Here is a 27,609-nt window from a genome sequence, read left to right on the forward strand (position 1 = left end):
GTTTGGCTCAGCCGCTTCACTCTTTCTGGCGCTACTTGGAAATACCCTCTACTCTTCCCCAGTAGCATATTGGACACCTTCCGACCTGAGGGGCTCATCTTCCGGCGTCATATCTTTTAGCCTTGTGATACGTTCCATGGGGTTTTCTTGGCAAGAATACTGGAGTGGGTTGCCATTTCCTTCTCCAGTGGACCACATTTTGTCAGAACTCTCTGCCATGACCTGTCCGTCTTGGGTGGCCCTGCACGGCATAGCTTATGGCTTCACTGAGTTACGCAAGCCCCTTCGCCACAACAAGGCAGTGATCCATGAAGGGGTCCCTGGAATACCAGGGAGCCAATCAGGCTTCACAGCGCTGGAGAGAGCCCTCAGGAGTGATCATATCAATGGCCTATTTCGCCTCGCCATTCCAAAGCGAAAGGAGGGCCTTGCCAGCTCTGTCCACTGGACAATCCTCGGAGCATTCAGGAAGCCATTGATTGGATCCATAGAATCATAGCACTGATTCCATTCATCTCCAGGAGCAGGCCATCATAATTCATTCTCCCCCATTCCTGTGGTGGGAAACAGGAGCTGTAAGTCCAAATGTCACAAGGAAGTGGTCTATGACAATGGGCTTATGCCAAGTCCTTCTGCTTCCACACCATACAACTCTCTGCTCAGAGCAAACTTGCAATTGAGGGTATCTCCTGCTCTGTTATGATCAAAAACAAAGATGGCAAGGACCTAACAGAAGCAGAAGAGATCAAGAAAAGGTGGCAAGAATATACGGAAGATCTGTATAAGAAGGATAATAATATCGGGGATAGATTTGATGGTGTGGTCAGTGAGCTAGAGCCAGACATCCTGAAGAGTGAGGTTGAATGGGCCTTAAGAAGCATTGCTAATAACAAGGCAGCAGGAGATGACGGTATCCCAGCAGAACTGTTTAAAATCTTGCAAGATGATGCTGTCAAGGTGATGCATGCCATATGCCAGCAAATTTGGAAAACACAAGCATGGCCAACAGATTGGAAAAAATCAACCTATATCCCCATACCAAAAAAGGGAAGCACCAAAGAATGTTCCAACTATCGAACAGTGGCACTTATTTCACATGCCAGTAAGGTAATGCTCAAGATCTTGCGAGGTAGACTCCAGCAATTCATGGAACAAGAACTGCCAGATGTACAAGCTGGGTTTCGAAAAGGCAGAGGAACTAGAGACCAAATAGCCAATATCCGCTGGATAATGGAGAAAGCCAGGGAGTTTCAGAAAAACATCTATTTCTGTTTTATTAACTATTCTAAAGCCTTTGACTGTGTGGATCATAACAAACTGTGGCAAGTTCTTGGTGGTATGGGGATACCAAGTCATCTTGTCTGCCTCCTGAGGAATCTGTATAACGACCAAGTAGCAACGGTAAGAACAGACCATGGAACAACGGAGTGGTTTAAGATTGGGAAAGGAGTACAGCAGGGTTGTATACTCTCACCCTACCTATTCAACCTGTACACACAACACATCATGCGACCTGCTGAGCTTGATGAAGCCAAGGCTGGAGTTAAAATCACTAGAAGAAACATTAACAATCTCAGATATGCAGATGATACCACTTTGATGGCTGAAAGCGAGGAGGACCTGAGGAACCTCATGACCAAGGTGAAAGAAGAAAGTGCAAAAGCTGGGTTGCAGTTAAACCTCAAAAAAACCAAGATTATGGCAACCAGCTTGATTGATAACTGGCAAATAGAGGGAGAAAACGTGGAGGCAGTGACAAACTTTTGTCTTTCTAGGCGCAAAGATTACTGCAGATGCTGACTGAAGACGTTTACTTCTTGGGAGGAGAGCAATGATAAATCTTGCTAAAATAGTTAAGAGCAGAGACATCACACTGACAACAAAGGTCCGCATAGTTAAAGCAATGGTATTCCCCGTAGTAACCTATGGCTGTGAGAGCCGGACCATAAGGAAGGCCGCTGAGCAAAGGAAGATAGATGCTTTTGAACTGTGGTGCTGGAGGAAAATTCTGAGAGTGCCTTGAACTGCTAGAATATCAAACCAGTCCATACTCCAGGAAATAAAGCCAGACTGCTCACTTGAGGGAATGATATTAAAGGCAAAACTGAAGTACTTTGGCCACATCATGAGAAGACAGGATACCCTGGAGAAGATGCTGATGCTAGGGAAAGTGGAAGGCAAAAGGAAGAGGGGCCAACCAAGGGCAAGATGGATGGATGGTATTCTGGAGGTGACGGACTCGACCTTGGGGGAGCTGGGGGTGGCGACAGCCGACAGGAAGCTCTGGCATGGGCTGGTCCATGAAGTCATGAAGAGTCAGAAGCGACTGACCAAATAGACAACAACAACCTGCTCTGTGCACTGGGCCAATGACAATGAGTCAACCCTATGGTTGCCATGGAGGCCCTAATGTACTGAGCTAGAAGTTGTCATGCCCCGACTGGAGGAGTCCTCCTCAGAGGAGGAGCTAGAGGCCTCAGAAGCCCACCCCAGACCAGGGACTGCCACCAGACCCCAGGAGCCTGACCCTCGGGGGAAGTGGCTGCCAGGCTATCCTTGTCAGGAGAGAGGGACTCTGCCTCTGAGGCAGAGGCTGAGCCACCCCCAATCCCTGGGAGCGTTGTCGCCTCACGAGACAGGCTAGCAGGGCTCCTGTGCAAAGGAGTGCTCGCCTCCAGAAGAGGCCTCCTCAGGAGAAAGGGACTCCTCAGGAGTAGGCTCTGGATAGGGAGCTCTGATTGATGCAGCTGAGCTCTGGGTGGGGTCCGACTGGCTTTGGGCTTAAAAGCCTTCACTAGAAACCCAGCCAGTGTTGGGACAATGTGGTCCTTCCAGCCTCTGGTGTCTACCCCCTGAATTGTGCCCTGTGATAGATATTCTGTTTACTGACCTTCCAGCCTGCCTAACGACCCTGCTTCTGGACTTTGTAATGTACCTGGCTGATTTACTGTGTTTGACCTCTTGTTTATTACCTTGACTACTCCTGCTGCTGCCTGATCCTCACTGCCTGCCTGCCTGCCTGCCTGCCTGCCTGCCTGCCTGTGTTCTTCTGACCTCTGCCTGAATTTTGACCACTCTTGCCTTAGCTTAAATCTCTTTGGACTGAAAGCTGTGTGCTCGACCATTTGCTTGCCAACTTGACTATTCTATTGTATTGCTCCCTGTATTTGCTTCTAAACAGACAAGACTCAATCTAGAGCAAGCCAGTACTTCAGAGGCAGCCTCAGTATGAATGGAGGAGTCCCGAAGGGCCACTGTCCTAGAGTTCTCCAATTCCATGCTTGATGCCAGCTTGGTCGGGGAGGCTGATGGGTAGCAGGGTGCGTGGTACACCAGAATCATCCCCGATTTGTGTCTAGGGCCCAGCACCAACTGCCCAGCATCCAAACTTCGAATTGGGGGTGATGGAAGTTCTATGGACCATGGCCACATGGCCCTCCACCGGAGGGAGCTGGGTCAGATCCGCGCCTCCCAATTTGCCACTTAAGTCTCAGTAATACGCACCAGGTCGCCCCACTCATCCACAATAAACTCGTGAATGAGTGAGGTCTTTATTTTGAACTGACCAGGCATTAAATAGCAGTTTAATTAGCGTGGCAGTTCCTGTTATTAAAACTGGCCTTATGTTGCCATACAGACAGGTTGAATGCTCCTTGTTAGAAAGCAAGATTAAAAAAAAAAAAGACATTTATTCACAGTTAAAAATAATTGTATATAGGCATTTTGCTTGAAATGGAAAGAAACTGATGTAGAAAAAAGTAGTCCTGCGTTGCCATCTAGTGGTGCTCATGCACCATTTGGAGTCTGGAGTTCAGTAAGCTCTTGCTGCGGCTGAAACAAATCTGAGTTGCGGGGTGGGGGTGTCACACACAACAGATTTGAACTCCAGATGGAAATTTGGAGCTTGCAACCCTTCCTCCCAGCCCCCCTAAAAAAAACTCCCACCAAAAAATCACAAATATATATTTCGGGATAGGATGAAATGGTACTGTATTGTATTATATATCAGCATTACTTAACATAGGAACATCCAGTATCTAATAAATAGGTTCTGTTTTAAGAAAAAAAATCTGTTTGAAACGTTTTCTCATTTTTTTTGATGGACCAAATCTGTCAATTTGTCCATAAGAGCTGTTCCCTGGTATAGTTGCTGGCTTCCAATATTTTCCCAACACACTCTTTGCAGCCACCAAGAGCATCTCTACACCAGCCTAAAATCCCACATTTAAAGCAGGGCTTTCTGCTTGCGTTTTAAATCCAGGATCACGACTGACTCCCTTTACACTCGCTTCCTTCTCCCCTTCCCCTTTCCCCCTCCTTCTCCCCCTTACCTGAGTCTTCCATGTTTCATGAATCTAGCTCCTCTTCTTGCCGCTTTTCCTTTTCCACAGAGGGAACTCAAGTGGAACACAAATGGGGTAATTTGATATCTCATTATCCCTGAACTATTTAAAAATGGAATAAAGGTCACTTACTGCAGGAGATGCCCTGGAGGTTAAGGATGTCATCTGAAGGGCCCACAAACTTCCCTGAGTGAGCAATCTCAATAGCAGGATAAAGCTCCATGTGAAGGAGCCCCAAGAGATGAGCGATGAAGTCGTCGACCCCCATGGCAAGTTGAGAGGACGCCCCTCCAAATAATTCATTTCATAGTATTCAAGGCCATTCAAGTGGCTTGTCACAAATGGAGGATTTCACCACCATGTTGGTGGTGGTGGGAGCCAGATGGCATGGGGGAGGGGGGATTTAATCCTTTGCCCAGATCATGGGTCAGGGGCTGATCTGGTTCAGGAGGCCCTCTCATTGGCACCAAGCCAAGAGAAGTGCAAGCCCAGACAGCTGTGGCCCGCCAGCAATGGGAGGCAGCGATAGAGGTCTGGGCAGCAGGAATGGGGTCGGGTTACTGGGGGGAAGAATGCAGGGGGTTTTAACTCCCTTTGTCTTCTCAGGAGAAATTATTTTCTGCATTGTGAAGGGGTCTTTCTTCCCTTGCACCACCCCACCCACTTTTTCATGGCCTTGCCTTCCTCAAAGCCTGAGCGCCTGTTTTCGTTGCCTCTGAACCTCCTTGATGCCTTTTGCCCTGAAATCTGTGCGACACCTTTCTCCTCTCTCTGTCTTACTTCTTTTCCTGCTCCCAGCTCCATATCTTTTTGCATCTTAGAATGGCTAGTGTGTTCTTCGCCCTCCACACACCATACAAACACACCTTTGCAAAATCACCCTGCTGAACCCCTTTTATTGGACCCTGCTCCTGTCTGTCTCCCCTCTGCTTTCTCCTTTTCAGTATTAAGTTAGTCGCATGCATTCACAGATCAATCATGTGGTGCATGTTTATTTTTTTTGTAGTTCCCTAGCCATTTTCACTTACTTTCTAGTGTTTTGTTATTTGGGGCTTGTACTTAAACCTATAAATGCCAGTTCAGCCTTCCCTGACCTGGGGCCCTACAGATGGGTTGGACTATAATTCCCATCAACCCCAGCCAGCATGGGGGTGATGGGAGTTGTAGTCAAACACATCTGGTGGGTGCCAAGTTGAGAAAGGCTGTTTAAGTCTGAATATAGCATGTTATGCTTCTATATAACCTGACTCTTAATGTGCAACAAATTTATTCTGGAATATGTTTTCATGGACTATAGTCCACTTCATTAGACGCACTATAAGTGGACCATAGTCCACAAAAGCTTATGCCAGAATAAATTTATTGGTCTTCAAGGAGTCTCAGGACTCTGTTTTTTCTGCAACGGGCTAACATGGCGACCCTCTGGAAATTGCTTCAGTTCAAAGATCCTTGGCATGTGTGGGGCAGCATGTAGGTAAGTGCACCGGTGGCTGTTCACCAGCACATATTGAAACAGCATCATCAGTGATCTATCTGGACCATGATCAGTAGCCTGAGTGTGAGGTTTGAATTTTATTTTATACCCAGGACCCCTCAGCTGATGAGGCTGAGGGGTTTGGGATCTTTTGAGGCAGAGATAAGACGCACACAACCAATGTAAGTGAAAGAAAGATGAGATTTATTGACAATAAAGAAACAAACAACAGCTGAGCCTCCTCAGAGAGTTGTAAACTATCTGAGGCTTAAGAGGCAGTTCACCTCTTAGTTACAAACTTAGTTACAAGTAGCTCAAGGTACTCTACTTTCCTTGGCCACAGCTTGGTTACCCAAACATGGTGCCTTAAATTACTAAATACACAGTCTGTTTGTTACACAGCTTCCCTGCAGCCAGGCTCAAGCCAGAACCTGCTGACGGTGCAACGGTCACACAGTGTCAGCCAGGCTCAAGCCAGAACCTGCTGTCTGTATGAAAACCTCCAAAACAGTGAGCATGACAGTGCAAAGGTGATGGCGCCTTATCTATGCCGTGGACAGTAAAATCCTATTCCCTGAATTGTACCCAACACATACTCACCACACACTGGCAAGCACTTGGCCAGAGCAGTTGACATGTGTCCTGTGGATCGAGGGTCCTATTGTATGTGCACATACAACAATCCAGATGCATCCACGCCCCTCCTGAACACTGGCAGGCTCAGGGGTTTTATCCTCTTTTTTCCTTCGCTGGGGCCTATGGCATTAAAGAGGGGTTTGATATGTTTGTTGATCCCAAATTCCAAGATTGATGGTTGCTTACCAACAGTCTTACACATCCTTCTGATTCCCCAACACCTCTCAAGGTTGTAAAGTCTTAGCCCATCTCTATCTTTCCTAACTGATACTTTGGCAATCTTCAGCAGATACCAAGGCACCCCCCATTAGGCCTTCCTGCAATAAAACCATCCAGTTTCCGTTCACGCTCTCCTTCCCCCCTTTCCTGACCTGGGCTAGAATGTTTCCATTGACTTTGGCTAAAAGGATTATTTTCAGAGTTACAGTGATCCAGGCCAATTCCATGAATTAGAAAGAAGGAAGAAAGGACAGGTAGCAAGCTTTTAGAAAGGATTTTAGTAGGAAGCAATCTTTACTGATAGTAAGAAAGCTTGATTAGGTGAATGAAAGAGTATAAATGAAATAATATATAAAACAGTATTAAAAGCAATTCAAAGAGTTGGGGTACATGGTATTTTGAGTCCAGTCTTTCTGCACACATGCCCGTAATGTGTCATGAGGACAAATGGCAAGGATGCAAAAACCTGCCCTGGGACAGCATGGCTAGAAAGGTCTATGTGAACAAAAATGAATAACTTTGACAGGAGGCTATCTGACAATTTGGGGTTAATACCATATATATGAGGAACTACCAGGGTTTGGGTGGAAGGTCAAGATGGAGCAAACTATGTTGTCTGGCAAGCTGCTTGAATTTACAACAACAACAACAAAGGAGGTACATCAGCAGAATAGCCATCTAATTGCTTAGATCTGCAGGAAAAGCGAGGAGTGTGTGTGTGGGGGGGGGGGAGAATGTGTAATAGGAAGCCTACATAGAACAGTTAGACAGGCAATATAGTACATAATAATAAAGTGATGAATGAAGTTGGAACAGAAACATTCCAAACACCTCCTGAATCCACTGTACCTGAGGTAGGCAACCTGGTGCCCTTTAGAGGTTTTGGACTACAGTTCCTATAATCCCAGTTCATTGGTCATGCTGAGACCAGTGGAACAAGTTACTCATGGAAAGGCTGTATTGCTTTTCATGGAAAATGGTCACAAATAATTTTCTTTACATCAGGGCCTTGGTATTTTCAATGAACTCACTAAAATGGAGGCATGCCCCAGAAACAGCCCTGCTGTTGCCAGTCCAGAGGTATCTCTACAGGCAGGACTTTTACCTACAGCCATCAATTTCATGTGGATGCTTATTTAGATATATGGACTGCTTATATTGTATTTGAAAGGGGAGGGCTAAATCCATCTTTTCCCTTTTTCTTTTCTTTTTTTATACTGAGGGTGATGTAAATGAGTATTGCTTATGTATATGTTTTTTGATATGTTCTCCTTTTCTTTCTTTCTTTCTTTTTCCCTGTCTTTTGTGGTTTCCCCCTTTTTGCTGCTGCTGTTGTATCTGCAAATTAAAACAAACAGGCAGTACTTTGAATCCCCTTTAGCTCAACTGATTCCCTTTACACGTGCTTCCTTCTCCCCATATCTGAGTCTTCCATTATCCGTCATTGATCTCACTCCTCTTCTTGCTGCTGTAACTCTTTTCACGGGGTAAACTCAAGGGGAACACAACAGGGTAATTTGATAGCTCATTATCTGTGATCTATTTAACAATGGAACAAAGGGCATTTAGTGCAGGAGGGTCACGGCAGGGTCACTACATCATGTAAAGACCTCGCAAACTTCCGTGAAGGACCCATCTCAATCACAGGATAAAAGCTCCGTGTGAAGGAGCCCTCAAAAGACACAACACAAAAGGAAAAGGAATTGGGAGGGAGGAGGTTAAAAGCAAAACTCAGGCCCCAGTTCTTAGTTTCAAAGTTCTTATAGATGTTATTTCTAGCAGGAAAAGGCGAAATGATCTCCTGCAGCTTCTCTTCCTCTGGCCAATGTATGGTCTCCACCTTGCCATGATGTTCTTCCTGGGAGACAGGTGGAGGCAGCCTCCCAGTGGCCCTTGGTTCTCTAGCCAATGGAACCACCATTTTGGAGCACAACACACACAGGGGAGAAAGGATTTCCCACACAACAGCGTGCTCATGTAGCAGGCCTCCGTGCAGGCCTGGACAAAGGCCTGCACAGAGCTCACACAGACCCCTTGGGACAACTTTGCTCTATTCTAGCTGTTCTGTCAGCATATCTTCAAATGTAGAATAGTTGCCCTGGTAGTGTGTTCCTGGTTCCACTACTGTATCTGTCAGGGCAGCAGCATTTTTTTTTTTTTCTGCTGGCATAGCGGGACTTCCACCAAATCCTATAGCCCCTCAGCCAGCGGAACTGAAGTATAGGATTGCACTCTAAGAGAGCAATCCAATACACCAAAGATACAGAACCTCAGGGAAGGGGTCCATCCCTGGCCAATCTGGGGTTCCAATTCACCCATCTGGGGTTCCCCAGAGGGCTATCCTCCCTTCTCCTGGCCTCACCAGTCATTTCCCCCAGCCACCAATCATTTTGTGATTTCCTGGCTTCTGTGCAGTTTTTTCCCCATTCTAAATGTTCGAAATGTGTCTCCTAAAGTTTAGTTACTGGCAGTAACGACTTTAAGCTAAAAATATGCTGGTATTTTGGGCCCTGCCCCTTTTGCCCCACCCACCATTGGAAGGTCCCCCCCCCCCTTCTCCAAAATGGAATTCAGTCCTTGGGCTGAAAGAGGTTCAACACCTCTGCTATACACACAGGCCAGGGAGCAAGTCCCATAGAACACAGTGAGATTACCCCTAAGTAAAGATACATAGATTTGGGCTATTTGTTGTTTATTCATTCAGTCGCTTCCGACTCTTCGTGACTTCATGGACCAGCCCACGCTAGAGCTTCCTGTTGGCCATCGCCACTCCCAGCTCCCCCAAGGTCAAGTCCGTCACCTCCAGAATATCATCCATCCATCTTGCCCTTGGTCGGCCCCTCTTCCTTTTCACTTTCCCTAGCATCACCATCCTCTCCAGGGTATCCTGTCTTCTCATTATGTGGCCAAAGTACTTCAGTTTTGCCTTTAATATCATCCTCTCAAGTGAGCAGTCTGGCTTTATTTCCTGGAGTATGGACTGGTTTGATCTTCTAGCAGTCCAAGGCACTCTCAGAATTTTCCTCCAACACACAGTTCAAAAGCATCTATCTTCCTTCGCTCAGCCTTCCCTATGGTCCAGCTCTCGCAGCCATAGGTTACTATGGGGAATACCGTTGCTTTAACTATGCAGACCTTTGTTGTCAGTGTGGTGTCTCTGCTCTTAACTATTTTATCAAGATTTATCATTGCTCTCCTCCCAAGAAGTAAACGTCTTCTGATTTCCTGGCTGCAGTCAGCGTCTGCAGTAATCTTTGCGCCTAGAAAGACAAAGTCTGTCACTGCCTCCATGTTTTCTCCCTCTATTTGCCAGTTATCAATCAAGCTGGTTGCCATAATCTTGGTTTTTTTGAGGTTTAACTGCAACCCAGCTTTTGCACTTTCTTCTTTCACCTTGGTCATGAGGTTCCTCAGGTCCTCCTCGCTTTCAGCCATCAAAGTGGTATCATCTGCATATCTGAGATTGTTAATGTTTCTTCTAGTGATTTTAACTCCAGCCTTGGCTTCATCAAGCTCAGCAGGTCGCATGATGTGTTGTGTGTACAGGTTGAATAGGTAGGGTGAGAGTATACAACCCTGCTGTACTCCTTTCCCAATCTTAAACCACTCCGTTGTTCCATGGTCTGTTCTTACCGTTGCTACTTGGTCGTTATACAGATTCCTCAGGAGGCAGACAAGATGACTTGGTATCCCCATACCACCAAGAACTTGCCACAATTTGTTATGATCCACACAGTCAAAGGCTTTAGAATAGTCAATAAAACAGAAATAGGTGTTTTTCTGAAACTCCCTGGCTTTCTCCATTATCCAGCAGATATTGGCAATTTGGTCTCTAGTTCCTCTGCCTTTTCTAAATCCAGCTTGTACATCTGGCAATTCTCCTTCCATGAATTGCTGGAGTCTACCTTGCAAGATCTTGAGCATTACCTTACAGTGTCAGATAAGCATGTCTTTTCCCTGGTTTATAATGATGGAGAGGTTAATGGGATATTAACCAAAGGGCTTAATGGATATTCTTGTGGCCAGTTGACAGATCTCAGAAAAAGGCTGGGAGGAAGATTCACAAGTCACATTCTCAAAGCTAGCTTTTCCCTTCAGCTGTCTTTCGTCTCCCCTCATTTGGGCAAGAGTTATCCCGCGCTCCAAACTTCTTCCAGCCCTCTGTGCATTCAGAATTGTTTGAAATCAACATGACCGTGGTGGAGAGAAGGCAGTAAGCAGACAAGAAAGAAAAATATGCCACATTCCTTCTTTGTACCAGTAAAGTTCCCAGAGCAATGTAGCTGAAAAATTGGCTTGTGGGTGTGATCCAGTTTGAATGGAATGCAATGATGAATAAACTAGTGTGGCAAAGGACAGGAGCTGGAGAATTCTCCAGTGTGAAAATACATTAATCAGTTCTAAAAGACAGAGTGCGAGAGCAGTGGAGAGAAAATCTGTATTCCCCCCCACCCCCCACAATATCCAGGATAGGAGGTAACAGCAGATAGCCAACCTCCAAAGAGAGCAACTCGGGTTGGAAATCACAATCACATGTCCATCCAGCAGCTTTCACCTTTCTCTTTTCTCTGCACTAAGCAATCAAACACATTTTTAAAAGAGGCATTACCAACTGGAAGAAGGATTCTGCGAGAAGGATCTTGGAATTGTTGTCGATCACAAGCTGAATATGAGCCAACAATGTGATGTGGCTGCAAAAAAGGCAAATGCTATTTTGGGCTGCATTCATAGAAGCATCGTTTCCAAATCCCGGGAAGTACTAGTTCCCCTCTACTCAGCACTGGTTAGGCCTCATCTGGAGTACTGTGTCCAGTTCTGGGCACCACACTTTAAGAAGGATGCAGACAAACTGGAGAGGGTTCAGAGGAGGGCAACAAAGATGATCAGGGGACTGGAAACAAAGCCCTATGAGTACAGACTGAAAGAACTGGGCATGTTTAGCCTTGAGAAGAGAAGACTGAGGGGAGATATGATAGCACTTTTCAAGTACTTGAAAGGTTGTCACAAAGAAGAAGGCCAGGATCTCTTCTTGATCATCCCAGAGTGCAGGACACGTAATAATGGGCTCAAGTTACAGGAAGCCAGATTCCAGCTGAACATCAGGAAAAACTTCCTGACTGTAAGAGCAATACGACAATGGAACCAATTACCTGGGGAGGTGGTGGGCTCTCCCACACTGGAGGCCCTCAAGACGAGGCTGGGCAGCCATTTGTCAGGGATGCTCTGACTTGGATTCCTGCATTGAGCAGGGGGTTGGACTCGATGGCCTTGTAGGCCCCTTCCAACCCTACTATTCTATGATTCTATGAGGGGCTGTTAAGCCTCAGCTCTTGGCAGAACTTGGTTACAAACAGATCAAAGCAAGATGTGACTAACCTGAAAAATATGAACAGGCTATCAGCCTTCATAAGTAACTTTCAGAATCACAGGTAAATTAATTTATTGCTGTGTGTGAGTGTGTGTGTGTGTGTGTGTGTGTGTGACAGACACACACACACACACACACACACACACGAGTGTTTAAAACATTGAGGTGATCCACGAATAGCTTTTTGTAATTGTCTTTTGTGTACAGTAAAGTTATGAATTTATTTCATTGCCATGCTTCATCACCGAGGTTGTGCAGGTTTTTGTTTTAAAATAAACACGGTCTAAGGCAGCCTTGTTTTTAACGAGAGGTCTGGCTGGGGATGATGAGAGTTGTAGTCCAACACCTCTGGAGGGCACCAGGTTGGGGAATGATGAAGGGTCAGAGATGGATCTGTATTCTTAGAAGAATTGGAAACATGCTCTTGTCCATAATCACTTCTCTATGGAAGTCCATTCAAGGCTCTGATAAGTTTCTCCATTTTTTGCTGTCTGTATTGGAGACACTGGTGTGTAAATCAATTTTATTCTGACTAGTTTGTTATTAGAGGTTGAGATAACCAGACAATTAGTTACTCCCACTATGCTTGGTGAAAAACCTCTAGCACTTTATATTTGCCTACACTAACAGGCATTGGTTCATCAAAAGACAGTGGATGCCATCTACAGAGATGTAGACTCTGTAAGTATCACTGAAATCCTTAGTTGTTCCCCTGATCCCAAAAGTGAACATGGGAGGGAGAGAGGATTACAGGTGTAACCACAGAATATGCTTTGAATAACCAGCATAGCACACCACATGTCTAATGGTAAGTAATGCCAGAGTGTTGCTCGGGGTGGGGAAGCTATGGCCCTCCTGATGTTGCTGGACTGCAATTCCCATCAGCCCCAGCTAGGATGCCCAACTGGCCGGCAGAGGGAGTCAAAGTCCAAGAATATCTGGAGGACCCAGGTTCCCGATCCCTGTTCTAGTGGATATGCACAGTGCTTCAGCTTTTCACTCAGCACCCACATGAGTGGTCCTGAGTAATCACTGGGCCCAGTGCTTGTCCCTGGGTTCCCATCCTGATGCTGGATTCCTTCTTTTATCAGTCCCAACAGGGCGGAGGATGGCTAAGATCACCATCTTGCCAGCTGACACTGGCAACACCTCTGAGAGCCTAGAAGCCTGGAGGCCATGCCAGCCGGACAATGGCTCTTTGCAGATTGTCACCTTCCCATTTGGATTTGGTCAAAGGGCCACTGACTATGCCGTGAACAGTGTTGCCATTGTTCTCCTCTTCATTGTCATGGTATCTTCTTCAGGTTGCACCATGGAGATCTCCAAGATCAAGGCTCATCTCTGGAAACCCAACGGGGTTGATATTGCTGTAGTGGCTCAGCATGGAATCAGGCGCCTGACAGCATTTGCCCTGGGCAAGGCCTTCCAGCTAGACCTGCCAAGGCACTGGCCATTTTCATCTGTGGCTGCTGCCCAGGAAGACACCTCTCCAGCATTCCCAGCCTGGCACCAAAAGGAGATACAAACCTCAGATAAGCTGTGCTAGACAGTAAGTGGCAAAGCTGCTTATCTGGGAGAGGACTGCTAGGTTGGCTACAAGGGCAGGCTTTTAATACCTATGGATGAAGTAAGGTGTCTAACTCATACTAGTCAATTGTGAGTCAGGAACAAAGACTGTAGTCGAGGAGACAGCATAGCTCAGGAGTGCAGCCAGTGGAGGCTGGTGGCTCTGATATCAGAGGGGCGGTGAATCCACTCTGGGTTTCAGTTGTGAAGCACCTTGGGTAGCTTCTTTAGAGTTTTGACTGAAACCTGGAATGGATTCACTGCCCCACTGACATCGGAGCCACCAGCCCCCACTGGGTGGAGCTCATGTTTGCTATGCAGAAAGTTCCTGGGTTCAATCCCTGTTATCCCAGATAAAAGGATCTCAGGCACCTGAGCTGGCAAAGGTATCTGCCTGAGACCTTGGAAAGTCACCACCCATCAGTCAGGGCAGACAATACTGAAGCAGATGGACCAGTGGGCTGCCTTAGTGTAAGGCAACCTGTTCCAGTCCAGATTAATTCATCCAGAGTAAATGGGTGCAAAGATTATCTCGGGGGCCTGTGGTGTTTGATGGAGAAATAGCACATAGTTGCACTGGGATTTGTAAATTCTCATAGGTATCCTTGCCATTGCATATTAACACTCTACTGCCGAACCCTGGCTTTCAGCATGGATCACACAAACTGGATGAGGCAATGTGTGTGCCAAAGTGCCAATCCTACATCTTTAATGAAAGCCTTCTATTTCTGTTCCATGCTGTCCTTCACAGTGCCAAAGTATTGGTACTAAAATGGGTAGTGAGAGGCCAAGAACTATTTTATTCAAATCAGATAATGGATGTAAGAGATTATAACAATTGAGGAACTGAAGACCCCCTGTGTTAGAGAACAGTCCTTCACATTCTAGTGTTATTTCCTCTTCCATCAAGCTCAGGCTGAATAATAAAATGTCCTTATCTTATTGATCTTCACAACAGTCTCCAAAATAGGAATCTGTTATTTCTGTTTTATAGATCAACTTTGAGATCTTGGGAATTGATTGTTGCCACATAGTTCATGAGTAATCTGGGATCTGAAGCTAAATGTCCCCTTTCTGGGCAGGTCTGGCTTCAGGAATTTGGGGTGTGGAAGGGGGGAAGGTGCATGGGCAAAGGCCATCAGGAGGCTTCCTTAGCTACCAAAGGTTGGAATCCATTCATATGAACTAGTCTGGCCACCCCTCTGAATTAGGGATGGTGGAATGTAACTTGAGTCTGAAAACCGCCTACCCTTGGTTGTGTTCCAGTCTTTACCTCAAATCCCAACAGATTCCATCTGTTAAGGCTCAGGAATAGGTAGAGTGAGGCAATGGCCTGGTCCACACATAATACTAACCATGGGTTATTTAAATGATTTGTTGCCCTACCCAGGGTTTGTCTGGCAGTTCATTGAGCAAACTTATAGTAGTTTCTCAATCCTTGGCTTGTTTGTTTCCCTCCTCCTTTGCCCACTCCCTCCCTGTATCCAGATTGCCTTTGCAATGCTGTAGTACTGGCATGTAGAGTGGCTGGTTTTTGTTTACTGCTCTTGCCCACAGCCTCTGTAGCCTAGTGAAACAAGCCATTAAAAAAGCACAGTGCTGGGTTCACAGATAACAGCAAGCCATGGTTTAAAAAACCCAGAGTTCACAACCCAACAAGCCATGGGATGTCTTTCTGGGTTGTTCATGTTAACCTTGGTTTGTTAATGCGGCTACTTTCACACATCACAACAACCCAGAATTCAGCAACCCATACCATGGGCTAGCATTATGTACAAACCAGGGTAATCCTTAGAAAAGGGTCACCACATTCAGAAGACTGACTTCCAATTAATTCCTTCACACTGCTATTGCTTTTCCTGTGTCTCAGCATTGTGATGACAACATGCTTGACATTCTTGGCGCTTGACCTGATGCCTGTTCTCCTGTATCTCTACACCAAGGGTTTACACCAGGGCAATCTAGAGGTTAAAGCGCCTTACAAAATTATCACCATCTCCTTGGCCATGACACTTATCCCCTGTGCCATAGGGATCTTTTTGAATGAAAAGAAGCTTTGGTATGCTCGCCTCCTTGTTAAAGTAAGTGAGAGCATTACTATCCGGATCTCGTTTCACCTAAATGCTGCAGGAAAATGCCTTGACATCTTCACAGAGTTCTTTTCTGCCCTGCACAGAGAAATGCACATCTTTTATACCAGACAAATTGCAAACTCTGCACTGCAGTTCTTAATTCCTTCTACTTCCTGTCTCAGGGCAAAGTTAAAGCTACAGTGCTAGATGAAAAAAGTAGCCATTGCTTAGTTTGGAAGGTCTTTGCTTTATGGCAGAGATGGGGAACATGTGCTGTTGAACTACAACTCCCATCTTCCCTCACCATTGGCTACGCTGGCTGGGTCTGATAGGAGTTGCAGTCCAGCAACATCCAGAGGGCCATTCCCACCCCCCGCCCCCCACCTGCTTTATGGTATTTACATTGTCCTAACCTTATGCCTTAACTATGAGTTTCACAAAATCTTTTGCTGTTCAAATGTTGTGTTTTTGAAGAATCTGTTACAAAAGACAGAAGTGCACACCGTATTCCCAAATAATCGATGTTATTAGATAAGAAGCATTATCCTAGTCTGAAACACTATTATTTGAGTTGCTGTAGAATGGCAAGGCTGTTTAACTAGACCTGACCAAAGGCAGAAAACTATTTAGAAAGTATAGGCCAACAAAAGAGAATTGTGCCATGACTAACTTTGCTGCTCAGAATAAAGAAATAAATAAGGGCCAAAGCATACTTGATGCAAAGGATCTGTGGCAGGGGTTCCCTTTTTTTTTCACTCTGAAACCACCATGGCAGTCTCCTATTTGTACTGGAGAAATCATGCTGTTTCCCCAAATTAAATTGCTAACCAGTGTGGTGCCTGTATTCCCCCCCCCCCATCTTTTTCTGTCCGCTTGAATTCCCCCTTGGTGGGGTTTATTTAGAAAAAATGGTGCGGGGGTGGTGGTTAAAAAAAATGTGCCCATCCCTATTGATCCAATCAAAATCAAAGTCCCTGAAGCTGCTTTACAACAGAATGCTGTACATGTCTACTCAGAAGCAAGACCTACTGAATTCAATGCAGCTTACTCCCAGGTAAGTGGATTTAGAACTGCAGCTTCAAAGTTACTCCCCAAAAGTCAGGCGATCCCATCCTGGATCTTCCATATGATGACTGTTTTGGTTCTCAGTTGCAAATTTCAAGGCAAGAACATCGAGGGGTGTAAGATGGGAAAGGGACAGAAGCGTGGCGCAGATGCCTGAATGCTACAACCTAAAAGAAAATGCCCATCATTATAACACTACAGGTTTTCTGCCACTCTGGAAATGTGTAATGAAGAAGAAAAGGACTGGGGGGGGGGGGGCGGTTCCTGGACAGAAGTCATCTTTAGAGAAAGGGCAATTATACTTTGAACCTTAACATGACCAGCTATTGAAAAAGACCATGCTAATTTCATAGAATCGTAGAAAAGTAGGGTTGGAAGAGGCCTACAAGGCCATCGAGTCCAGAAGCGTGGCGTGGATGCCTGAATGCTACAACCTAAAAGAAAATGCCCATCATTATAACACTACAGGTTTTCTGCCACTCTGGAAATGTGTAATGAAGAAGAAAAGGACTGGGGGGGGGGGGTTTCCTGGAAAGAAGTCATCTTTAGAGAAAGGGCAATTATACTTTGAATCTTAACATGACCAACTATTGAAAAAGACCATGCTAATTTCATAGAATCGTAGAATAGTAAGGTTGGAAGAGGCCTACAAGGCCATCGAGTCCAACCCCCTGCTCAATGCAGGAATCCAAGTCAGAGCATCCCTGACAGATGGCTGTCCAGCCTCGTCTTGAACACCTCCAGTGTGGGAGAGCCCACCACCTCCCTAGGTAGCTCCAAGAAGGCTCACCATTTTGGCTCCCAACAGATGACTGGCTGTAATACGCTGGCCGCTTGTGAATTGCCAAAAAAGGACACCAATTGGCATCAAGTTTGCATGCGCCATTTCATATGTGTAGATGAAAATTTAGAAACAATGATTAGAATTGAAACAAATGCAGTTCATCACACTGTAGTGTGGCAGGCGGTGCCCAGGCGAGCGGTGTGCCTCGCTCAGTCTGCTGACCAGGTGCCGTTGATGGGAGTGTCAAGGCCCAGCTCCTGCTGGCTCTTCATCTTTAAACTGGACTTGGGCCGGACAGCTCTTCCAATGGAGGATGCCTTCAAAATCGAGGACGGGCCGCTGGTGGCCCTTAAAAATGGGACCGTTCTTTGTAAAAGGGGACGCCTAGCTGGTGTGTCATCCCACGTCCCCCACCCTGGACAGCCATTGCTGGTCAGAGAAGGCAATGCTGAGCTAGATGGACCAGTGGTCTGACTTAGAACTGAAATAGAAATACAGCGCACCTCACCGTAGTGTGAAAGCCTACTAGGTGACCCTGTGTGCCTTGCTCAAGGGCCCTCTTCTTCCTTCTGATGGTTCAGACTTGGACTGGACAGCCCTTCAAATAGAGGACATCTTCAGAATAGGGGGCAGTCCTCTGGCAGCCCTTCAAATAGAGGACTGTAAAAAGAGGGCACCTGGCCACCCAAGTCTGTAAAAATATCCTATAGATGATGTCTATGTACAGTACTAAAGCTAAGAATCAAAGGAAATATGAATTTGGGGAGTCACAGTGCATCCCTTTGGATCCAGAGTTCCTTTCCACCAGCAGGAGTGTCCCATTAGCAAAATTCTGCTCCTTGGATGCCACCACTGGGTTCTGATTTTATTCAGTGGTAGCCTTAGCAACTGCGAAGCTGACATATGTCCCACCCCAGTAAATTTCCCCCACTTTAAACCAGCATCATTTTTTCCTGCTGCTGTTATCCTTGCTATCATTCTCTTGATGTCATCCTGAAGTGCTCTCCCTCCCAATGTTTTGGACTTCAATTCCCATCAGCCCCAGGCAGAATGGCCAATGGTCAAGAATGCTGCAGATTGTAATCCAAAACATCTAGAGGGCACTTATTAGGGGAAGGCTATCCAAAGGAGTTCAGGGCCTGGGTTGCTTCTCTATAATGCTGGTCCCTTTCTCTTAGGGTTGGATCCAGGATCTGCATACCCACAGCTCACCGCATTTAGCAGGATCCCCTGACTGTGTAGCATTTTCAGGGGGATAGAGGGGCCACCTCAGTTAGGAGCGGGCAGCAAAGTCCACTTCCACCAGTTCAGTTGATCCAGCACAAATCTGGACCTAACCCTCTGTTGTTGTTCAGTCGTGTCCGACTCTTTGTGACCCCATGGACCATAGCACGCCAGGCCTTCCTGTCCTGCGCACTCTCCCGGAGTGACCCAACCCTTAGCCTTGATGAAAAGGAACAGCTACTTCTACATGTTGCTGAGAAGAACTGTGCAAACGTGACAAGATGGTGAAGTGCTATGCATGTAAATATAGCGCCATGTAACGCAAAACTGCATGACTGTTTCCTGCCCAGGTGCAGGCAGACCATCTGCCTGGAGACCGGCCGCCAAAATATGCAGCTGTCTTACCCTCCCCAAGACCTTTGCCCCCGAAGTTGTTGGGCCACTCTCCACCTTCGCTTATCTGTACCTGGTGTTCCACTGAGGAGAGGGCCTTCAGGGGGTGGTGATCCAGGAGCTATGAGAAGATTAAGGAATCAAGGGCACATACTTCAAAAAGCACCTCTTTCTTCCTCAGCACCAGCAGTATGCAACAGTTTTGGCCCCAAGGACCACATGCAGTGACTGGGGAGGGTCAGGGTCCACACACATACATGCACACGCATATTCTCACACACACACACATCTCAGTGTACAAGGATAGAGAGGCTTAAGCCTCCCCATCCCTGCCCACTAAAATCAGGGGATGGCTAGAAGCATGATCCAAATGGTTATTTCCTCCCCAACCCCCCCCCCACATCATGATGCAGAGCACTGTTTCCTCACTGCAGATAGCAGCAAAGAAACCAGTCTGTTCCCTCCTCCCCTCGATGGCTGATCAGCCAGGCGATTGGGGAAAATGGGCAGGACACCCCCAGGATTATGGCAGGTACAAGTGGTTACCACACCTGAAAAGGGATATTGTCAAATTGGAAAAAGCGAAAAGGGCAACTGAAATTATCAAGGGGTTAGAGCAACTCCCCCATGAAGAAAGATGACATCTGGGACCGTTTAGAAAAGGCAAGTGAGGGGAGGCGTATCGGTGTACCAAACTGGGCATGGCATGGAGAACAAGGATAGGGAGTTTCTCCTCTCCAGGATCATCCCATGAAGCTAAATGGTAGATTCAGAACAGATGAAAGGAAGTACTTCATACAATGCAAACTATGGAATTTGTTACCACAAAATAGTGATGGCCACTTGACAGCTTTAGAAGGCGTCAAAAGGTATGCACTAGGAGGCATACTCTAGTAGTATATAGATAAAACCTAGGCAAATTCATGGAGAGTAAGTTCCAATGGTTACTAGTCATGATGGCTGTATATTACCTCCAGTGTCAGAGGCAGTATGCCTCTCAATGCCAGTTGCTGGGGAATAGGATTGCCCTCATGATGGCCTGCTTGTTTCCCACAGACAACCCTTTGGCTACTGTGGGAACAGAATGGGTCTTTGGTCTGATCCTGCACATCTCATTTTTGTTTTTATTCTGTAAACTGCCCTGGAAACATTTCTGGATTTTGTATGGCAGACATAGATGTGCATGCCTACTAATAAACTGTTACCAACAAAAAACAAACCTGTACACTCCTCAGTAATGGATTGCCATGATATCCCTTGTAAAAGTATATTCAAGAAGTTAATAGTTGATTATCATTTCATAAAGCATGTTTTCAGGGACACAGGTTAACTGAAACCACAGTTCCATCTGCTGCCTTTTCTGTCCTTTTAGATTCAGCGAAGAAAGTCACAGAGCCATGGACAACACTGACAGGGAAACCACCCCATCTCTAGAGTCTAAGCAGAAGCAGTAAAACAAGGGGATTGTGGGGGGGGGGGGCACCCACCATCAGAGGTCCAAGTTGCTCCCATGTCTGCTTGCTGAACTTTGATAACCCTTCAAGAAATATCTGCCAACATTATGGTTGTGAAGGGGGAGGAAAATCCCCTCCCAACCTGAATATCCCCACTTTCCCTGTAAACATCTTCATTCTGTGGACTGAGACACTACAGGTCTTTTGAGACAAATTTGGGGGCAGTTTAATACTGTTACCATCTGTGCACTATCCTGAGGAAAAATAGTTGCTTCCAGTAAGATTAACAGATGTGATCAACAGGATACAATCCATTCATTATGTGTCATTTTCCAATGTATTGCTTCACCATTATTACCAAGCAGCTGTAACACACTTCAAAATGTTTTTTAATAAAACTAACCATGCTAAATGATGTCTCCCCCTTTTCCCAACACTTATGCCAGCCTTCCATATCCTGGTGCCCTCCATAGTTGCTTGGACAAGAATGGTCTTTGGCTGGCTGGAGATGGTGGGAGTTGTGTCCTACAGATATGCAGGACCACCAAGTTGAGGAGGGCTATTTCTTAAATGGATGACAACTATAAGGTGCACCCAATCACTGGAGGGGGTATGCTTTCCAGAGAAATTAACAATGATTTACTCCATTACACTGAACAGTACTATTTCTTCTCTGTACTCTTTCAGAGGGGATTAAATTACTGCTGGTCCAGACCAAGGACCAAGAGAAATTAATACAGTAATACATGACTCCTCCCTGTTATGCTTTAAATGGTTTGTGGATTCACCTGTAGGTATAGTCCACATTTGAATGAACCTGGAGGTGGAATTATACACAGGACCCCTTTTGTTAACAGGGCTGCTGTGCCGTTAGCCAATGCATGTTTTCCTCAGGCTATGGATGTGAGTGAGAGAGATGCATCTTCTGCCAGGTCTGACAGTGAGAGAGCCAGCTGCTCAAGACTGCAGAACTGAAGAGAAGCACACTCTGGCCCCACCCATCAGCCTGAGGACTATGGGGCAGGTGGGGAGAACATGTGTGAACTTGGGGTGGGTGTGCTGTCTAATTGTAGAACTGTTTGACTGAAAGGCCGGGCATAAATCCTCAAAATAATCCATAAACAGCAGGCACATCCCACCATCTCACTGTCAGGGTGGGTGACAATGATTTGCCTGTCAGTGTTACAGGCACTTCGCAAAAAATTCCTAGCCTTATGCCAATATATTCTACATATACTCAGTCACACTGTCACTTTTTTGTGTAAACTTCAGTACATCAAAATCTATAGCTGTGGGTTAGGGTGCAGATTAGCCTTCCCCAACCTGGTGCCCTCCAGATGTGTTAGATTAGTTCCCACCACTGTCCAGATGACCAATGTTAGGAAGGCTGCGCTGTAATCCATAACATCTGGAGAGCACCAGGTTGAGGGAAATGCTGATGTTGACCATGTTTTATGCTACACCAGTCTAGAGAACCTATACTTCCCCTTTTCTAGTCTCTTTTTTATATTGTGCACAGCAGCAGGTGTTTTAAGATGCTATGCTGTGGAGCTCTAACTTTAAATATAGTATTAAATTTGAACAGAAACATAGCACTTCCCTACTTCAACATGCCCTATGAATTTCTAGTTTAATATTTCACATTTCAGCATTAAAACTAAGGAAACCAAAGCCTACTTTGTGATATGAAAAGCTTACTATGAATACAGTTTATAGAATCAAAGTTGAAGCAACTCATGGTTTAGAATTCGTCTTTTTGGAAGGTTTACTTTATTCCTTGGCCTAACACTTACTAGTAAATACAGATCACGTAACTTGTAAAAACAATTGGTGTAGTTCTAAAGCTACTGACAACTTTAAGATAAGCACACAGTTTAAAAATAATTTTATTATCAGTTTTCACTAGTTTTAACTAGTATGGTTGAAAGCCTGGCCAAGAAGGCAAATAAATGATTGGAAGCACAAAAAAATCTGAAATAAAGCTTTATTTACAGCTGGCGTAGAGCTCTATAGCCAATTTAAACATTTAACACCCTGAAATGCCAGTTACTAGAGTACACTGAGAACAGAAGTGTTCAAAAGTAGGGTTTTCTTTAAATACAAAAAAATTTAAAGTTTCTTCAAAGAGCTCTAGCAATATACATAAAGCTATACACTTCTGACTTAATGAAGTGAGCAGGAAAAGGATTATCAAAAAGACAATACAATTAGTTCAATAACTTCTTGGTGGTCCACATATACAAAGCTGTTAAACCCCTCCCTCCCCCTGTTCAGTCCCTCTTTCCCAGAAGTCACATACTTACCACAACTATTAGCAAGTATGGTTTAAGAAGTCCCCAAGGCAAGCTATTTATAGATCAGTTGCCACTGTCAACAGATCTTGACCTTGAGCGTGATCTCTGGCGATCCACAGAAGCTGGAGACTTTGATCTACTTGAAGAAGCACGCTTTTGGCTCTTTTCAGGTACAGGAGATCTACTAACTGAACGTGACTTGCTACGGCTCCTGCTCCTGGATCTGGTGTAAGATTTGCGGCTTCTGGAGCGGGAACGGCTGCGAGACCTTGAAGAGCTCCTGCTACGGGACCGAGACCTACTTCTGGACCTACTGATAAAATTAAGCGCCCATTTTAGACTGTCACGTGTAGAATACATGTACAAACTTACTCTGAACATCAATACGTAAACCTAACATTTCTGAATTTGAGTTCTTACCTGTGCCTTTTGCTGCCTTCAATTAGTTTGATTTTCCTTCCATTTATTTCTTTGCCAGAAAGCTTTTCAATAGCATTCTTTAAATCACTGTAAGAGGCAAACTCAACCACCCTAAAAATAAAGCAGGGTATACATGTATTAAACTTAGTAGTTCCAGGCACTTTAAGTAGTCAGATCTTCTACTAGATTCCTCCCGCCCAACACACACACTATATATCACAGTGTATTATGATTACTCTAAAATATTTACCCTTCATTTAGTTTGGGCCTATGTGCATCTGCAAAGGTTACTTCCCCAGCTTGTCTCATGAAGTCTTTGAGATCCTACCACAAGACCAAACTTGTTAGACAGAGAAGTAGACAACATTTATGAATAATTTTAAAAATTACTACTGCAAGAAAAGATGTTAAAAATTAAAACGCGGCAGATGCCACACTTGTAGTAGACAATTCTATTATTTGATAGAATACATCAGGGCACGAAATAAATGAAAACAGCATATTGCTTTAAGCAAAATGCTCAACTTTTAACATTTAAGTTATTTGTCTACACACTTTACTGAACTGAATGCAAGACATTTGTAGCAAAGGATTCTGAAATGTTTTATGATTAAACAGTACATTTACAAAAAAACACCAGTTATTTTGTGCCCCATATGTCATTAAAAATATAGTTTACTTTACCTTCATTAACATTTCCCTAGGCTAGCCAAGCAGCAAACTGCATTAAGCGATCGAAGATACCGTCATGGTACATGCCCGACTGGCTCTTCGCCAACCATTTGAAGAATACTACCCAGTCGATGGAAGCCTTTAATCGCACAGCCCTCCCTATTAGCAGACTACTGGCGGATCCAGACATTCTCTAATCTTGTGAAGTTACACCAAGGACCACTTTACTGCGATCAGGATTCCAACGACCACCTAATGCGTATCTTTCAACTCGCTCGATCACGATCTCTTATTTCGAAGCGTTACAGGAGGTACAGTTCTCAACTTAGGAATCAGATCTCGTTAACTTTCGGGGATCGCCGCAACCCGGCACTCTAAGGAAGTGCATCGATTACGTCTAGACCGGCAAACACAGATCTAGAGGTGGCCAACTGATACACTGGAGGAGCTGACTGGAAAAGTCAACCAGGCCCAACCAAGAGTGACCAAGACAGAACGATTAGGATAACCCACAGGCACTCCTCGTCATAAGGCCAACGACACAGATAGGCTGGCAAATAAAATGGATTTTTAAAGTGGTTAAAATGGATTTTGAAAACAAGGTAAAATTACATTAAAACACTATTAATCTACTTTTGAAAAATGTATTTAAACATTAATTATTAATATTTTGATAATGTTTTAAACTTAAGATAAAAAATTAGTTCTAGTAAAATATTTTACACATTACATACCCATTTAATGAAGTCTAAGAGATAATCATGTTTTAACAAACCTGCCAGCTGACTCGGGATGACAAGTTTTCTACAATGAGACGATTTTCCGTTCTTACAGGGGGAGCATTTCTGGTGGGGACAGAATTGTTCAGCTCAGTAGTTATGCCTACTAAAGACTAAATTAAGTGCCAACCAACTCCTCTAGACGGTACTTAGCTCTAGCCACAGGTATACCTTCTATCATTTCGTGGACGGCGGCTACTAAAACGGTCAGAGTAACGCCCTCTGCCTCTTCCACCTCTAGAACGGGCCCTTGCATGTTCAATTGTAACCCTGGAGAGGAAAACAGTTATGACAAACCATTATATTTAACTGTTCAGACTTGCATGAATGCTCAGATAATAACATTTACAGTACTAACAAGCTTTAAGTAAACCTATCATGAAGATTTACCTTTCACTACAGAGCTCTTTTCCATCCAATTCATAGACTGCATCATCAGCATCTCTCGGATCTTCAAATTCCTGTTAAAACAGGAAGCTACTGCATCAGAAACTTACTGAGCTGACTTCGTGTACAACTTTGTGACATGAACCAAAATGGCACCAAGCAGAGCTAGTCAAGTTACAGCTGGGCTGCAGTCCTATGCATTTATGTCCAAAAGCCAACTGAACTCAACAGGATTTACTTTCAAATGAACATGCATAATGCAGATTTCACACTGAAAGTTGTATTATCTAGCATCACTTTTAGTTGTTCAGGTAGAACGTTTTGTATTGAAAAAGCTGTATTTCTACATCACTAAGAATGAAACTGGCTGCACTAAAATTTCACGAGCAGTTTTTCCACATGGCGAGGCTTATTTACTCTCATTCCTGATTGGAAATGAACTGTTTGTGCACACTTACCACAAATCCAAAGCCTCTTTTGAGGTCAATATCTCGGATGCGTCCATACCCCTTGAAAAACCTCTCCACATCCTTCTCCCTGGCTGCTGGATTCAGCCTTCCGATGAATACACGACAACCACTCATGGCTTCACTGAAGATGACCAGCTGTAGATGGGACAAGAGCGTTACGCGGGCAAACCATAAACTGAGGCGCTCAGGTCCCTAGCAAGCGAAGGCGTACGGCAAGATGGCTGCCACAAAAATGGGTCAGCGGCTAGCACCGCCCGCTCGCCCGATTGACTCTGCCGCAGTCCCAGCTCCGCCCTCCGCTGCCGCAGTCTGACATCAGGGAAGGCAGGGCGCCAAGGAAACCCCGCCCCAATGCCGATTCGAGCTCGCGGCCGAGCACCGCCTCTCGCCAGTCCAATCAGAAAACGCCGCATCTGTTCCGCCTTTTGTGACATCGCGCCGACAGCCAGCTTGGGGCGAAGTTACCGACCAGCCGCGCATGCGCTCTCTAGTGGCTCGAGCCTAGCGAATTTAAGCCGACGCCATCGGTTTCACAAAATGGCGGCCGGGCCGCACCCACCGTTTCGGCCGCAGCGCCATTAACTTCGCACGGGGTTTTCTTTCTGTACGTAAGGAAGCAAAACCACGCCCTCCCATAGTAAGCAAGAGACTGGACCCTAGTTCTTTCCTCCCACGCTTAGGAGCTCGAAAAGGAGCTCTACGCGAACCCCCCCGGGTGGGATTTTTCTCTCACAGCGATGCTACCGCCCCGCTTCCCAAACTCGCCGCCGCCACCCCCTGGCAGACCGGCTATTCTTCACAAACCTGCACTTACGATCGCCTGTTCTTGGTAAAGACGACGCCGACGTCGATCAACGCTACGAGACCAGCAGCCCCGACCCTTCCCGCTCGACGCCCAATTTGCGACTGGCCAACTCGGTCACTAACTGCGCCACAAAATGGAGCCTGCTACCACGTGACCCAGAAGGCACGTGATGCCCTTGCGGCTCCAGGATAGGTGGAAAGGGATGGCGGAATCTGGGCCAGGCGTGGGGGAAGGGTGTTCGGCTTGGCTGTGTCACGGGTGGAAAGGAGGCCGAACAGGTCAGATTGGTCTTTACGCATGCGCACTTGCGCCTCCCTGCCCTCCCCCCACCTCTGGCTGGACGTGTTCATTATTTCCCACCAAGCTGAAAGCGGGTCGGGGGGATTATTCGTCTTCTCCCCCAGAATGTGTGCCTAAGCTTTTTTAAGACTCGTGGGTGCGTGCCACTAAAGAGTAGCTAGGCCGAAGCCAGGATGGTGATGATACCGCAGAAGCACCGAGCGGGGTGGGGGGTCGCCCTGTTCGGCGGCCCAGCCACCCCCAGCAGCGCCTGGCACAGAAATCGGAGGCAGCTTCCTCCAGACCCGTCGAGCGCAACTATATGCGTGTCTAGGAAGAGCTAAATCCCACTCAGCTCAGCAGGACTTAATCCCAGATGCTAAATGTGCCCGTGATGGCAGCCTTCTCCGGCCCTCCGCTCTCCCGTCACGACACGGAGCAAGTACTCGCAGCCAGGGTGCCAGTTTTGTTGCATAAAACGGTGTGGCCCCTTCAGCGCCTTCCCTCTCGCAGTCTTTTGCTTGCCCGGCCTGTTGCAGCAGCCAGCGGGCGCCACAAACAACAGGTCTTTTTTAAGGCCCACACGGCTGCTTTGGCTTTTTTGTACAGCTTTTCACAGATTGCAGAACTCGCCACTTTCCAGCCCGGCTCAAGATATTTTTTGTTTTATTGCCCTGACTTCTCCAGCCCCTTCCTACAATCTCAACGCTTTGTTTCACTTTACACTAGGTTGCGAAATCTTGGCCAAGTGTTACAGGATGAAAAAGCTGCAGCCCGACGCCCCTGTTAACTCGTTGCTGTAGCATTTAATTCCTTATTTAGGGCTTATGCTAAAGTGTGAAGCTTTATAAACGTCTAAGACAATGATTTAAAAGGATTCTAAGTACACGTATCAATCCCAAGCT

General features: G+C 45.8%; 2 protein-coding genes across 9 annotated transcripts; one reads left to right on the forward strand and one right to left on the reverse strand.

Moving 5' to 3' along the window:
* The first annotated feature begins 13,148 nt into the window (after window positions 1-13,148).
* Window positions 13,149-16,900, forward strand: SLC10A1 (solute carrier family 10 member 1). The gene is made up of 3 exons (XM_084848344.1): window positions 13,149-13,483; window positions 15,477-15,665; window positions 16,828-16,900. The coding sequence occupies exons 1-3, from the start codon at window positions 13,149-13,151 to the stop codon at window positions 16,898-16,900; spliced, it is 597 nt and encodes a 198-aa protein (XP_084704470.1).
* A 5,668-nt stretch (window positions 16,901-22,568) lies between these two features.
* Window positions 22,569-26,528, reverse strand: SRSF5 (serine and arginine rich splicing factor 5). Of its 8 annotated transcripts, none has more exons than XM_084847919.1 (9): window positions 26,435-26,528; window positions 26,180-26,222; window positions 25,609-25,755; window positions 25,154-25,224; window positions 24,935-25,033; window positions 24,760-24,829; window positions 23,563-23,636; window positions 23,313-23,423; window positions 22,569-23,202 (listed from the first exon to the last, which is right to left on the reverse strand). In XM_084847919.1, exons 3-9 carry the CDS (start codon window positions 25,732-25,734, stop codon window positions 22,956-22,958), a joined length of 798 nt encoding a protein of 265 aa, XP_084704045.1. In that variant the 5' UTR covers window positions 25,735-25,755; window positions 26,180-26,222; window positions 26,435-26,528; the 3' UTR covers window positions 22,569-22,955. The 8 variants fall into 8 exon arrangements, with proteins under 8 accessions (XP_084704045.1, XP_084704041.1, XP_084704047.1 ...); XM_084847915.1 differs by having other exon boundaries at window positions 22,569-23,205; XM_084847921.1 differs by having other exon boundaries at window positions 26,425-26,528.
* Window positions 26,529-27,609: the final 1,081 nt, after the last annotated feature.

This window comes from Heloderma suspectum, chromosome 1 (genome assembly GCF_057233095.1).
Source record: "Heloderma suspectum isolate Gila_16-S chromosome 1, 16-S_ref, whole genome shotgun sequence".
Taxonomy (NCBI): Eukaryota; Metazoa; Chordata; class Lepidosauria; order Squamata; family Helodermatidae; genus Heloderma; species Heloderma suspectum.

Bases quoted from the DNA above. Each gene is read 5' to 3' on its own strand.
- SLC10A1 (XM_084848344.1), top strand. From the start codon at position 13,149: ATGGCTAAGATCACCATCTTGCCAGCTGACACTGGCAACACCTCTGAG. The intron at 13,484-15,476 runs GCACTGGCCATT...CCTGTGTCTCAG, and splicing joins TTCCAGCTAGACCTGCCAAG to CATTGTGATGACAACATGCT. The intron at 15,666-16,827 runs GTATGCTCGCCT...TTTGGTTCTCAG, and splicing joins TTGAATGAAAAGAAGCTTTG to TTGCAAATTTCAAGGCAAGA.
- SRSF5 (XM_084847913.1), bottom strand. From the start codon at position 25,734: ATGAGTGGTTGTCGTGTATTCATCGGAAGGCTGAATCCAGCAGCCAGG. The intron at 25,225-25,608 runs GTAAGTGTGCAC...CTGTTTTAACAG, and splicing joins AAAGAGGCTTTGGATTTGTG to GAATTTGAAGATCCGAGAGA. The intron at 25,034-25,153 runs GTAAATCTTCAT...TTTCCTCTCCAG, and splicing joins AAAGAGCTCTGTAGTGAAAG to GGTTACAATTGAACATGCAA.